The sequence below is a fragment of the Haemaphysalis longicornis genome, unplaced genomic scaffold, assembly GCF_048455015.1.
Source record: "Haemaphysalis longicornis isolate Haplotype H1 unplaced genomic scaffold, Haemaphysalis longicornis Haplotype H1 scaffold_9, whole genome shotgun sequence".
Lineage (NCBI taxonomy): Eukaryota > Metazoa > Arthropoda > Arachnida > Ixodida > Ixodidae > Haemaphysalis > Haemaphysalis longicornis.
This window is the reverse complement of record NW_027526460.1, coordinates 18,919,716-18,934,770: the sequence shown is the minus strand read 5'-3', so window position 1 is coordinate 18,934,770 and position 15,055 is coordinate 18,919,716. Positions and strand designations below refer to the sequence as shown.

The following is a 15,055-nucleotide window of genomic DNA, read 5'->3' as shown; positions in this document are numbered from 1 at the left end:
CGGCAACACAATGCGTAACTAAATTATTAAAGTAGCCCAGTGCGCTTGCGATTTCTTGATGTCATTGCCACAATACACAATGGAATAAGAATGGAAATCCCGAAGCCAGCTTGTCCACTCTAGAATGTGAATGTAAATAAAACATGAGGCATACAACCACTCTTCTCTTGTTACTCTATAGCATGTTGACCATTCAATTGACGTCTTTAACAACACTGTATACCTCACTCTGCGTGGGAAAGCAAGCAGCATCGCCAGTGGAACAATGTTGGCATTCATTTTTAACCCTAAGCGGATGCTACCCCCTGCCGAGAAGAAGCGGCTGGGAAATTCTCCGACAACGTAGTTCCTGTCGGCGGAACGGCGCTGGTCTTTTTCCTTGCATTCTTAAAAATCAAGGTCGCGCTAGTCGACCGGGATGAGGTGAAAGGAATGCCTTCGATGGCGCCAGTTTTTAACAAACTGAAATGATTGCGTAGTCTGGTCAGCGGCTTGCCCTTCGTTGCCTTGATTGCCCTTCGCAGTCTGGTCAGCGGCTTGCCCTGTGAAGGCCGTCCCACAGACGGCCTTCACAGCGACATTGCATTAATTTATCGCTTTCAGCCTTGAAAGACTGCAGTGCAGTTATTTTTAGCGATCGCAAAGGAACGTTAACTGCATATAAACTACTAGCCATTCGTTAACTTTACCTCCTTCTTGTGTTTTCTTTTCTGAACATAAAAGAGAGCGAACCAGTATTACAGGTGTTCTCGACATTCGAGTGAGCTTGTAGATCAAACTGCGTCCTACTAAGCACTAAGAACGGTTTGCACTGAACTACACTGAAAATAAGTGCGCGCAAATCGATCGGCGGTATGCCAATAGCTGACGAGGCCTGCACAAGCAAGCAATAACATACGTCGTTCAACTCATATCATATAAGGTTTTAGTCCTTCCTAAACATTCACCCATGCCGCTTTCTGTCTCAGCTGGTCCCCATCCCGCCTGGTTTCCATGGAACGGCCATTTTCCAAGACCCAACAGTTGCCTATACTATGGCTACCAGAGTTACTTAATATAGACAGTTGCGAAACTCCGCTTCAGAATCCGGGCGGCGCTAGCCCCCCCACTCCGTGGAAGCTGAGGGGCAAGTCGACGCGCGCGGCACCTAGGAGATAAAAACGGAACTTCGCTAAACTATTATTATTCAAAATTCTTCTGTAAAATAAAGATTGCTTTTTAAATTAAAACACAATAATTACGTAAAATTTACTTGTGTTTTTGCGGCTTTTCTTTTTATGACTTACGGCAGCAGCCACAAGCACTTGAGTACTGCTTCAACGTCCTGCCGACAGACGACAGGCTAGTCAACTTGCCCCGTGCTTGCCCCGGCGCAGGGGGGCAACCGAAGACCGGCTTTCGATACATGGGGCCTATGGGGAGTTTCGCAACTGTCTATATCCAGTAACTCTGATGGCTACTGTGTCCAGCACTTCCAGCCCCATTATCATCATTGTCATCATCATCGTCATCATCATTGTAGCCCTCGTCGTTGTCATCACTGTCACTGCAACAATGCAAATGTTAAAGCTGATGCGTCCATGATGATTACTGAAAATTTTGTTGTCGGCTTGTCACTGTTTGGGAAAGCGTACTGCGCTCCTACATAACGTACTACTTGTTGGAATCAAACTGTATTTCGATTTCTTATGCAACTCTCGTTTATAGGGCCTGACAGGAAATTATTCAAGCGACTCTCCCTATCTTGAAATCAGTCGCCGTCCGTGTATACCCATATATCGCCGGTAAATTGTCTTTCGCTTTTGCCGGCTATGGACGCAGTAGGATTTGGGGTTTTGCGTGCCGATGAAGCGCCTGGTGTAGGGGCAAGGAATTGCACTTTGCCTCTGATTATTATCGACACTCCAAGGCTGACTCCGTGGCGTGCTTTGAAATATAAGAACAGGCGTAATCCGGTATCTGACCTGAATAATAAATAATAGAGCGTCCATCCTGCCATCTTCCACGGTGAAATTTTTTCGTCTATGTTTTCTCATTGTTGCGGTGTTGCAGTAAGTACTCGTTGTAATAAACGTGAACCAATTAAGCAATCAAAAATTTGATCGAACAGTCGAAAACCACGCGGCTCTCGACCGAGACGTGCTTTGAAATATAAGAACAGGCGTAATCCGGTATCTGACCTCAATAATAAATGATAGAGCGTCCATCCTGCCATCTTCCACGGTGAAATTTTTTTCGTCTTTGTTTGCTCATTGTTGCGGTGTTGCAGTAAGTACTCTTTGTAATTAAACGTGAACCAATTAACCAATCAAAAATTTTATTGAACGGTCGAAAACCACGCGGCTCTCGACCTAGAGCCATCACGATTTTCCATTATGTGATAGTCCAAAATTCAATATATAAAGAAAAGGGTCGGGAGGTTGGGGGGAAGCTTGTACGTGCGACGTGTAGACCGTGGTGTAGACTTACGCGCGCTCGTTCGGCAACATAATCCCTTATATTGCGTCTGAAAGCAGGACCGCCTTTGCCAGTACATGACCGCGGGTAAGGCAGTAACGAAAAAAAAAATCGCTGCTACAATAGAGTTTAGAATTTCGAACAGCCAAACCAATAATGTGTACCAGACAAAGAAGGCGGCGTGTCTTTGTATTTCGCCGTCTGTTCGCTTGCCGGTTGCGTTGTTGCTGACAAGGCCCTTGCCTTCCACTTAAAGGTATATTTTCCCAGAAAAGACAGCACTACATTTTAGAACGTGCCCCTTTTTTCCCCTTTCGAATCCATATTTTAGGCGCTTTCTTATTCACCTTTTACATTCCAAGAAAAAAGGCGGGGGTCTTTGTCGTTTCTCCCAGAGTGTAACTCCAGCAATACCTCGGATTACACGCTTCGTGTCCAAGTACAATCTGCGAACCGTAAACGGCCAAAAAAATAAATAGAAGAAGAAGAGACGATAAACACGGGAGGGGAGAGAAGGCAACTTGTACGTGATGCGTGTACACACGGGCTCATTCTCAAACAGAATTACTTAAACGCGACGGGCGGTGCTGGGGGAAGACGCACACAAAGAGAAAAAAGTTGCAATTTCACGAGTAAAAACACAGGAAAACAGATCACACCCGTAATGGTCAGAGCAATGGCCACGCTTTCATTGCAAGTAACCTGTTGACTTTCCCCCTGCGCCGGTCCAACTTAGATATACCGGCCCAACCCGGTGCACGGCCGTATCTTCGCGATGCGCAAGACATTTCCCGCGTTCGCCGAAGCGTAAATACGCGGCTCTGTCACGGCCGGCTGCAGAGGCATACGTACACACGCTGCGGCCGCGGCCTTGAAATTCGCATTGAGAAAGAGCGAACAACCAGAAAAAGGAAGATGACGACGTCCCGCCGCAAACTTGTCGTCTGCGGCCAACCTTGGCAGGTTATTCTTTCCTCCGCATCGGCCCGCCGGCGAGCGAAAGCGAGATTCAGCCCGTTCGCTGCTGCCAGACATGCCCGCCTCCGCACACGAGTTCGGTGTCGTTTGCGTCACAGACAATTCGTGTCGGGACCGGAGTCATCATGGTATGCGGGCGGTGAGAATCCGCTTTCGGCCGGGAGTGGGCCGGGCTAACCAACGCCAGGTGGGAGATACCGAGCTTCGGAGGTGGAACCATCGCGACGGAAAGGGGGGGGATCTGACAAGTCGTAAGCCGCGAGGACGATATCGTCGCGGCTGAGTCCGTGTAGTGATGATTGATGACGTTCAATCGCGTACGTGTCTGACTACGCGAAGAACATCTGCGCCCCAAGAAGACGGAATGCGTGACGCAACTGGGTTGCAGGTGGCGAGTAACGTCTCCGGTACTCTGTGAGGAGCTTTTCAGCGTGGGATTGAAGCGTGTAAAAGGCGGGGACAACGGGCGGGAGAACTTCGGCGATGAAGGCGTCCAGGCAGGATTAAATCGGAGCCGCGAACACGTGTCTGCGGTTCCGTTCAACGTCAAGGAAGAATGATTGAACTCATCATGAGGACCGACGGCAGTGGTGACGAAATAGTTGAAAGGGGGGTTCCAGGAATAAAAAGCGAACACATTGTCCGGAAAATCCGTTAGGCGTAAACTTGGGCCGCCCGGCAGGCCTTCGGGGAGCCCATGCTGCACAGCCTCTGGTGGCACAACCACGAGACAACTTCTGGAGATTCTCGGAAGAGTGGAATCCTATTTAGAAAGACCTCCAACATACCTTCCTTTTCCCCGTTTGTTATTTCGCAGGTATTCGTCACCGCACATGCGGCAAGGATTTCCCTGCGGTTCACGGTTCCAGCTCGTTGCACCGCTTAGCGACACGTGTACACCTTTTATGCGCAGACAAAGTGGGATGAAATCCAGGAACTTCCTGCACAAAGCCGAAGGCTGTGACTTCACGCTTACGACGCTCATAAACGCATGCATGCGCGGCCAGGGGCCTGAAACGCGCGTACCCTTGACGCGTCAGCAAATGACGAAAAGCCGCGCGCTCTCGTAAAAGTCGCCGCACGAGGGCTGTCTTGCTGCAGAGGCAGCGTGGAAGCGCGTCTTTTCCCGCCTCGAATGGCTTATGCGACCCGCGTTGAAAAACAAACGCGCGCTGGTTGCTTGCAGGGACACGTAACTCGGGCACTGAGTTTCAGCTTTCTCCTGGAACCTCTCGGTTTGCGTGGAAACAGCGGTAAAGAAAGGGGACACCTTGCTCCAGTGTCTTAGCGAGTTTTAAATTACCCGCGCGCGGACCCTTACGCGGAAAAGCATCAAGGGAAACAGAATGAACTTTCCACTTCGTGGTATACATAAGATATTATCCCGTTACCGTTCGCTCTAACTTCTTTTCTTAATCGGTTTTTCTTAAAGAGCGTTCGTTTTCCGGATTAAAGGAAGCTGGGTTACCAGAATGCTGTCACAGGGTACGCGTTGCGGCCGCTCTATTTGCGTGCGAAGGGAGAACATTACGCGATACGACGCCTCCGACCCTCTGCACCGATTTTCCGTGTCCTGTTCGTTGCCAACTCTTCCTTAATGTCGCCTTTCGCTTTTACGATGATGCGTTCGTAATGACGCAACATCTAACCGCTGCATCAGGGAAACTGTAGATCAAACTTCGAAGATTTTAGAGCACCGTTTCTAGAAGCAACGTTGATCGTCGAATTTGTTGGCGAATATAGCCTTCCGAGTGCCAGGAACCAAACACGAACTCACGGACAATGTGTCCTGGGGAGGAATTCTCAGTGTTGTCCGTCCGTCCATTTCATGACTGTTTCCATTTCAAGCGAGCCTTGATTGGCTGGAAGCAGACGACACAGATGTGACACAGCTGATACAAGGTGGGGCGCCGTTTTTGTGCATTTCATTGGGTAAAAGCCTAGCAAGTGCAATATGTCATGATTGAAAAGGGCGCGAAATGGACGCTTGTAAAACGAACGCAACTCAGAATGCCGCCCCTGATTTAGCCGCAAGCGTCGGAGGGGAGAATATTGCGTCAGCTGACGTGTCTAAACAAACAGCTCGTGGTCGGTGGCAAATGTCGGCGGGGTCCACTCGCGAGTGAAGCGGTCGGCTCTAAATCAACGGGATCGGAAACTATAGCGACGTTTCCGATACCTCGGCAAGATGGACTAGGTATGCACCGTGGCATGCACGGCACTTGGAGGGCGCACAGCGTCACTGCCATGCGTATCAGGGAAGACAGACTGCCATGGCGTCCTGTCGAAACAGGTTTCTGCACACTCCGAGGCGAGGACCCCCCACTGTTCGCGCCGAGTTCGTTCTTTCTCCGCTATCTTCTTGATTGACCTTCTACGCATGCGCCGCGTTGTAGCGAAGGATTCCCAAGAGACAACACGCGGACAGGGATACACGCTTATGCGGTGCGTTTTGCTCTTGCCAAGGTCGTAAGCATGAAGACGAATGCGCTGAGAAAAGCAACGACCTAGTGAAGGATGGCCTGTGTAGATGGGCTGCGGACCTTGAAGGGGAGAGAGCATGCGCGTGGGAGGGGAGGGGGGATCTAAAACTGAGACAAATATATTTTGGTTAAGCGTGGCTAATACATCGACCTAGGACGTAGGGTTAGTAGAACTTTCGTACAACCGCGTTTTAATAAAGGCACTCAAGTCGAGCCGGAAATTCGTTAAAACGTTTAGCTGCCTCCGTTCCTGGCATGCGCGTGCTTTCTAATGCGGATGGCTTGACATCTCTCCATTTATTTTCAGCCACCGGAATGAAATAGCAGGTACGGCATTGTGGAAGGCTTACCGCCTCAGCCGCATTAAGGAATACGCTCCTTGTTCCTATTCTTGCATGTTTAGTGACGCAGGCATGAATTATTTGGCGTGACCCCCCGGTGTGAACGATCAGGTTGGAATGGCTGCTAGGTGGCTCCGGGCTGGGAAGCTCCGTTCCATTCGTGAGTAACATGACTTCAGAGGCAGTAACATATGAAAGAGACTTGTGCCTCTCTATAAACACCAGTCAGTGAATGGGTGTACAGAAGAAACTTACAACAGCTTACAAGTAGGTGTGGAATTCCCGAATCAGCTGTAATGTGTCTCCCTCCCAAGTACTGACCGAGCCCAATGCTGCTTAGCTTCGGTGATCGGACGAGAATCGGCGTATTCAGCATGGTATGGCTCCTCCCCTTTCTTTTTTTTTTCTTTTCTTTTTCTCCATATTTTCCGCTGTCATCTCACTGTATCCACCCCGTCTGGAGTAGCAAGCCCTACCGTTAGTGGGGCTGACCTCTTCAGCTTTCATTAAAGGTTTTCTCTCTCCCTCTCTCAGTAATGCGTGCTTGTACAGCTAATTAGTTGCTCGCGGCGGACCGCCCTTTATTTATTTATTTATTTATTTATTTATTTATTTATTTATTTATTTATTTATTTATTTATCTATTTATTTATTTATTTATTTATTTAAAGTACCCTAAGGAACAAAATTGGAATTGCATACGGGGGAGAGGGTGAATTAGTTAAAATCCAACGAAACTAAGAACATTGCAAAAAAAAAAGTAACATTTTTTACCACCCGCGCCGAAGACTACCGCAGTGGAGAGTGTAACGAGTTCAGTAGAGCAATGCATACGTTTGGATTACAACATTTAGGAGAACGCATACGAATGATATGCTGCGAGAATAATTTCATGCGGCGGACTAAGCGAGGAGAGCATGTTGAAGCTCATATCGCAGTCAGAATCACAGCCATCCCAGATTGCTGTAAGCGTCAGCTACCAAGGTAGAGTTGATTCGGGCTGCTGCTTGATAGTTATGCAACGTTTTTATGCGGTAGCCAAGGCCGCATTACTCGTGGAACCGAAAAACAAAACCACACAAGTGCACCAGATTTAGGTATGGCATTCTAAGGTGGTCCGAAATAGCCGATAACCTTCTACTTCGGCCTGCCCATCAAAACACACCCTGTGGCATTCATAATTGTTAAGCACTAAATTTCCCTATCGTCCTCCTAACCCTATATTTCGACAACGCCTTTAGTAACCCACCAAGGAGGAGGTATATATCCTCCTCTTTAGCTCCGGTGCCCTAGAGGGGCCACGTGGGTCCCTCGGCGAAGCAGCAGTGTTTACTAACACGCTGCAAAAGCGATTTCACCACCGTTAACGCGAAGGGGCGCATCTTTTCAATTTGATTGAAAGATGGATTCATATGTATGTTTTACAGTGTGTGATGTGTGCCTGGCTTTATGTAAAAATTTGCCATTACGAACACACGCACATGAACGCGCAAGTGTGTGTGTGTCTTCTGCGATTCAAGAGCAGCTCTTCAAGGCCTGCAACGTGCTAGCTTTTTCAGCTTTTACGGACAGCCCAGCGCAAAACGAAGTATTATCTGGCACACGTCGCTGGGCATTGCGTAGCCCTCCAGTGGATTCCAGAACACAGTGGCATCATGGGAAATGAGAAAGCGGATAAGGCTGCCAGCAGTGGCCTACAAACGAAGAACAGAAAGAAGATTAAAAAAAATTACACCATCTTCCCGCGAGGGGAACCATGGGGTAGATGCGACGCATCGGGGTTGCCGTTGCGTTTTCGTTATGTTAGCGATGTCAGCGTGTGGATTGCTGTTGTTGTGTATCCTATTTACGCAGCATGTTCACCCCCGATGCGTCGCATCTACCCCACGGTTCCCCTCGCGGGAAGCTGGTGTAAATTTTTAACCGAGCGCAAGCTGCGCGCTAACGCACAGCTGGCACGGCGACGGGAGCGAGCGCAGCCGAGCGCAAGCTGCGCGCTGACCGCGCTGACGCACAGATGGCGCTGCGGTGAGAGCGGCGGAGCGCGCAGCTGCCGCGGTGAGGGGAATGGGGGAGGGATGCGGACTACGCCGCGACAACGACGCGGGACAAGGCGAGTTAAAGAGATGCGTCGCATCTAAAAACATGACGCCTCAACAATTACGAAGACATTAGATTTGACGGAAAGGAACCGTCTATGGTCACTGCCGGAGGACCATCACGGTTTCTCTCATCACAAAGATACCTATATTAGAATGAGGCTGCCAAAACGTCTACCCCGCCGACTGGAGACGATACTTTATAGGCTCCATTTCAGCGCAGCATTAACAAACTCTTACCTACACCGGATAGGCCAACATCAAGCCCATAGTGTGATAATTGTGGCTCAACTGAAACAGTCGAACAGATATCACTGGAGTGCACTGCTTATGCCGAATCACGGGGCCGTTTACATTATAAAATTGATTGTCTGCACCCTGGACCAATGACACTGAGACTATTACTTGGACCATTGCCCTCTCCCTCTGCTTGTCAACGTAAAGCCCTGCCTGCACTTTCTCAAGGACAATCCTGCGTCCACGACGTTGTAGTCTTCCTGTCATTTCAAGAAACTTTTAACTCAATGCCCTGAAGCAGGACTGTGTTTTTTTTTCTCTTCTGCTACTCTTCTTAACTACACCTACTACCTTTTTTCGCTCTCCTGCTTCCCCTGCAGAGTAGCATGCCGGCGAACTGCTGTCGGCAAACCTCTCTGCATTTCCCTCCCTAATAAAGAGTCTCTCTCTCTCTCTCTCTCTCTCTCTCTCTCTCTCTCTCTCTCTCTCTCTCTCTCTCTCTCTCTCTCTCTCTCTCAATAAATAAATCACTTTATTCGTATTTTCTCTTCAACATGCTTTTCTCAGTCTTAACCACAGCGCGTGGAGAGCAAATCATCTCCGTTTCATCGAATTACTGCTTTTAACGAAGTCAGCTTCCTAACCCGATAACTATATGTTATAGCGATTGTTTACTGTACATAGAACCTCCATGTGCAGGCATCGCGTCCAGATATTCTGAAATTGTGATCTTTCCCTCGCCCTAGTTTCTAGATGCCGCCTGACGTCTCAACTGTGGCGTATATGTCCCGAAACACGTCTTGGAGACACGGCTTTACTTCCAGTCCAGTAAAGTCATGTCCCCAAGCGGGAAACAGTAAGCGGGAAAAAAAATTGTTATTTCACGCCCTCTGCCCAGCCCCGTGGACTAGGAATGAATCTATCACAAACACTGCATCTGGTTGTCCATATACGATCCCGAGTTTATCCTTCACCTTCCATCTTGGCATTCGTTCCCACTGATTGCTGTGAGGCCATAGTTTGAATTCACTTTGGTCGTCACTTTCGCACGACTTGGCACAATATCAGACCGACATGTCAGCTCCAACTCTTTACGAAAATTCTTCGGTGCACTTCAGCCTACTCGCGTGCTTTGGCGGTGAAAGAATTACGGCTTCCCCCAGCGACACTGATCAAGTACCTCTGTATACGTACTCTGCTACATCGTGTTTCTGTCTCTTACCTGTCTTTCGTTCCTTCGTCTTCTGCTGCAAATTACTTCTGCAGGCGGACTGGCGATACTCTACCCCAGAGACAGACTTCTCCTTGGCTGGGCTGCACCTGCTGTACTCCCAAGCCCCGAAATTCACCTGTCACGCGATATGACGTCAGCGACTCGCTGGGCTAGGTCTTGTTCCACCGCGTGGAACGTGCTTGCGTATAGTGATATAACGCACTCGGCTTCTACTCTAGTGACCCGGGTTTTTTATTACCCTTTACAGCTGCAGCCATTTTCTGTACCGGATAGCAACAAAAGAGCGTTTTTCGCTCAAGTGAGAACTTTCGCCTGAAACACCAGCGCCCTCTATTTTTTGTTCTTGCGTGAAACGAATTCCCTCGGGTGAAGTTGTGCGCATCTCTGAAGTTGATAAAAGGTGTTTTCTGGCCACTGATGCGCCAAAGCGCACTTTTTTTCCCGAATTACACAGCAGTTTGAAACATCTTTCTTCCCGTGGGAAAGCGCAACAAATCGTGCACGAAAAGACCATTTTCTGAGAATTGGTTAGGTAGAAGCAACAAAAAAAAAAGAGAGAGAGAGAGAGAGAGAGAGAGAGAGAGAGAGAGAGAGAGAGAGAGAGAGAAAGAGAGAGAGAGAAATTCCCGCTTTCTACTGAATTTGGAGTCGAGTGGCTAGAGTGATGCAAATGTTGCCTTGAATTTTTCTTACCCGCTGGTACAGCGTAAGCTAGCCAAAAGTGTTTGTACACCGGTAGAAGCAGAGATGTGTTCGGTGCGACTTTTTGTCAGAAGTATTTTCCACTCGGTGCCCTGGGTTCTCTCCGTATACGCTGAACGCTAATTCGATGAGCCATCGCTCATTCGTAGGTTCTTCTCGGAAGGCATCACGCTCAAATATCGAGAAGTAGATTTGGAGAACACTGGTCAGAAGCACCGCGAAATGGGGACGAGACGCGACCCAGCCATCAGCCCCATGGTCCGCCGAAGATAAATTGCAACGTGGAGACCGAAAAGCGCAAAACCCGTAGTCCCAGGATATGTTGTCTTTCTCGATCAATAGAACCCCGTGTTGTTAACCAACGCCGTATATGTATACTCCCCCTCCATTTTGCCGGTATTCACAGTGTCTTTTTTTATTTCAATGTGAAATTCACCAAATGTCCCAGATCATCTTCTCTCCGAATGAATTGCACCGAACCAATGCACCGCGCAATTTATATGTCCATCCTCCATCCCAATCATTTTTTAGTCACTTTAATCCCCCTCAAAAAATGAGAATGGGTGTTAAATAGCTGATAGCCAGTTCACAAAATGCACCTTCCTCAGAGTTTATTTTTTTTCTTTCTTTCTTTCTTTCTTTCTTTCTTTCTTTCTTTCTTTCTTTCTTTCTTTCCTTCTTGCTTTCCTTTTTATTTTATTTTTTTCTCCTGGCGTAGCATGTCAGGCTCTTTGCTGTACAAACATTGTCAGTACCATTAAACTACATTCTCTCTCTTAGAGTTTATTGATTGATTGCTAGTTGTATCCTCTGTAGCGGGGTGATGACCTCTGTCATCTCACCAAAGTACATCCCTCTCTACTCCGATTTGGAAACAGTTAAGTGATTATAAGCTTATTAGACATATTTTTACACGTAACACCCATGTAGGCATCAGCCAGAACTTAACCCGATGGAGGCAAAACCCCGTTAAAGGCTTGTGAAGTGGAAGTGTAGGTAACTAGTAGTGGCGCCGGAGAAAGGTCTGTAATCCTTGAGTTGTCTCATTCTGTCGGACCGAAATTAGATCCATTCAGGATATGTACTCCGAGCTGGCCGGGACGATGTAAAACGAAACGGAGTGAATGCTCGTACTTGGCAGGAGTTTTGTGATTGGACACTGTCATTTATTTATTGTATTTTTATGCACCATGTGGCTCACCATTGCTTCATGTCATTTGTTTGCTTGTTTGCTTGTTTTCATTTCTTCGTGTGTTTCTCAGGTCACGCCCAGGCAGGTATCCACTGACGCTTATATTCAAGTGTGCCCCGCCGAACTTGTGTGCCGGTATTTCCTTCATGTTTAAAATACACAAACGAAACGCCCGTGGGTCGAGATTTTGATGCATGTTTAAGATGTCCAGGTGGTCGAAACTAATTCGGAGCCCTCCCCTACGGTGTGCCCACCATCATTTTATTTTGAACAAACCAACGACTATACACATGCCTGTAGTGCAAATATCAGCCACTGTAGAGCAAATACCAGCTAGGAGCAGCTCACTTCCCCCTCCACAGACAAAGTTAGTGGTAACTCCAAAACGTAGCTGCCAGCGTCCGGGTTCCGAGGTGAATTTAGCTTAAAATGAAGAGCAAGCTGACTTGTTCAAAAGTGCAGTGAGACTGGCGTTCTCGTTGCACGAGCTTAACAAATGGGGGCCTAGCGAAAGATGCCTCCAAATTTAACGCAAAAGCTTTGAAAGACTTTTCACGGCGATTATACATGCAGATTTTGGCAGACGGTGCAGTACGCATTTTCTGTTCTGGTTTAATGCGTCCACTAATGCGCGCTGGAGTGTACCTGGAGTGTATCATCGACAAACCACAATTCCTGTCGTACAGGTATACTGTCGGCACCAACCGGCGATTCCCACGTATAAAAGAGCCCCATCGGAGTTATGTAGAGATGGGATAAGGGCTGTGGAGAAGCGTTTGTTAGAGGAACAAGTCTTTCCCTTCGTGTTACCTTCACAAAGCAAATATGAAAGTAGTGTGGGCCTCGATATATTTGCAAGGAAACGGGCTTTCTGCCTTGGATCGCGCACTCAGTAACGTAAGTCTGTCAGAGAAAACATATCGCACTAAAGAATAGCGCCGTTCTGCGTGATGAACGCTGCCTGCTTTCTAATATTTTTGCTATAATTACACGTTGTTTACACAATCGTTTACATGTGCAGGCGGGATGACGAACGCATCTAAGAAAGCTAAGATTTCTTCGATCACAGCCCCCGATGGATGAGCTGTGCTTCTTATGATCGTTGAACGAGATTGTCAATACTTAGCAATGAGCAAAAAGAAATACCTACTTTAGTGTGAACCTAACTTTTCATGTATATCACTTCACTGGTGAGCGGAAAATTGCTTCAGAGTGAGCATCTTGTCCTGAAATTTTAAGCGAGAAGCGGCAGAACTGAATTTTAGGCACCTCAGTCCCAAATAATTACCGGGCACTTGTTCACAGGAATAGCGGAAATAATTGGCTCGCTCGAATGATTGGCTTTTACTGTTCGACACTTCCTCCTTTTAGCATGCCGTTGAGTTTGAACTGTTGTGTCCGGTCGTTTAAGTTATTCAGGCGGATCTTTTGGTGCTCATTGGTAGAATGTGCAACATTTTTTCCAGCTAAGATGGAACGAAAAGCTACAGCTTGAACAGCACGAGAACACCTACCGAACAACCCACCAATGCACACTCCCCCTCCCACATAAATGTTTCTTGCCGGCACAAAGTTGAACTGTCAAGTGTGACATTGAGATTAGTCCAATAATGAATCAAGGGCTCACCCCAAGTGGTGGCGACATCGCAGAGAACATGGCACACGCCGGGGTATCCGAGATCCACTCCTGCGTCACCACAGGTTCGTCCGAGAGAGAACCGTAGCGTGACAGCGAACGATGGCTAGCGCAGAACCGCGGTCCGAAACATGGGACGGACGGAGTCGGGCCGTGTCGCCAGCGGCGTAGGGTGAGCTGGCAGCGAGCCGCCGCCTCGGTTGTCGAAAGTCAGCTGGTCTCGTCGGAGCGGAACGGAATAACAAGGCGCTGCTCCTCGTGCGCCCGATGCTCGGGTGAAGCGGGAGAGGACGACCAAATAGCACCGGCGGCGGGGCTTGCCGCACACCACTCTCACTACCGGCGCGGCGGCAGCACCCGAGGCACGCGGATACTCCCGGATGACCAACGCCAACGGCAACGCGAGGAAGTTCCTCTCCGGACTGCCCTTTATACACGTACCACAGACGAGGCTCTCGTCTTCGCTTGCCTCGGCCGCCGCTGGGGGAGGGGGAGAGAGAGAGGGTAAGCGCGCGCGGCCTAAACGTCTCCTCTCACCGCCGAATGCTACCCAAGAGACGGCGGCGCTCCCCCAAACGCTCGTCGCCTTCCACAGCAAGGTCCAAACGTCGCGTGGAAAGCCCTTCTGCCTCTTCCCTCATTCCATCCCCCTCCCCCTCTCTCTCAATCCGATCGGATACGAGCCGGCCCTCCTTCCGAAGCCTTCTCTGCTGCCGAGCATCAATCCAAAGCGACAAACAGACCCGCCAGACCGGTGCATCCAATACCATATCGGGACACGGGCGACGTAAACAAAGACGACGTGTCTCTGCCGACTGCTGCTTCGTCGAAGTCCGCGGCGTGTCCTGAACCTGGCTCTCGCGAGGCAAGCGACGTTGTCGACGGGGTATGCCGGTGGGCGGCCGGACATCCTCTAGAGGCATCCGCTGGAAAGAGAAAGATTGCATTTCGCTTGACGGAGGGGACGACGCAGGAGTCGCCTTGCGTCTCACGCGCGTACAGGGGTCAGAGGGCGTGTGTCGAGAAGAGTCCTTCGCGCCTCGCGTTCAGCGCGAGATCACACCGAGAAACGGGGACGTTCCACTCAGCGGTGAATCTTCAATCACGGAGACGGGTGCTGAAGGATTTCTCCGCAGGAAGTATTCTGCAAACTCGCCGGAGAGGCGACGGGTTCGACCCTGCGATGCGACATTGAGCTGCTGCTTAGGGTGTCTGTGTGTCAGCGAAGCGGGTATAGTGGTGCTTACATTTTGGTGGGGCGTCCGGGCTCGTTACGCCCGTCGTAATGAATGATATTCAGCTGTCACTCTTAAGATGTCGCTGGATTCCACTCCTGTCGTGACGAGTTGACCGAAGATGGACGTTTCGTGGACAGAAATTAGGGACGATTATCGCGCTTTCATCATGCGTGGCGTGGACATCCGGACAGCCATCTTGTGACTGAATGCCGTGTACCATTCGTTTTAAATACTTCATTTTATCGTTTTCTTCTTGGTTGAAAGCAAAAAAGTGACGCTTTTAAAGAAACGCCAAGAGAAAACACAGAAGATGTCGTCGTCTGACGCGAGAATGTCGTCATTCAAGACGCGCCTACGACGACGGACCTAGATACCGTATCGGGATAGGAAATGAGACTCGAGGAGCAACTTCCTGCATAAAAAAAAATGCTCGACTTACTGTTGCAACATAGCAGCTT

General features: G+C 48.9%; 2 protein-coding genes across 4 annotated transcripts in view; one reads left to right on the top strand and one right to left on the bottom strand.

The window, feature by feature from the left end:
- The window catches only part of LOC144152252 (uncharacterized), a 253,626-nt gene that overhangs the window by 39,927 nt on the left and 198,644 nt on the right, over positions 1 to 15,055 (top strand). The window lies entirely within an intron of this gene.
- Positions 1 to 15,055, bottom strand: part of LOC144152251 (uncharacterized) — a 72,719-nt gene that overhangs the window by 48,443 nt on the left and 9,221 nt on the right. Inside the window, exon 1 of one of the 3 annotated variants that reach the window (XM_077683484.1) lies at positions 13,351 to 14,145. The exons of 1 other annotated variant lie outside the window; for it this stretch is intronic. In XM_077683484.1, the coding sequence (XP_077539610.1) occupies positions 13,351 to 13,380 (30 nt within the window). In that variant the 5' untranslated portion in view covers positions 13,381 to 14,145. Of the gene's footprint in view, positions 1 to 13,350; positions 14,146 to 15,055 lie in introns of those variants that run through there. One more of the 3 variants, XM_077683483.1, reaches the window with a different exon arrangement.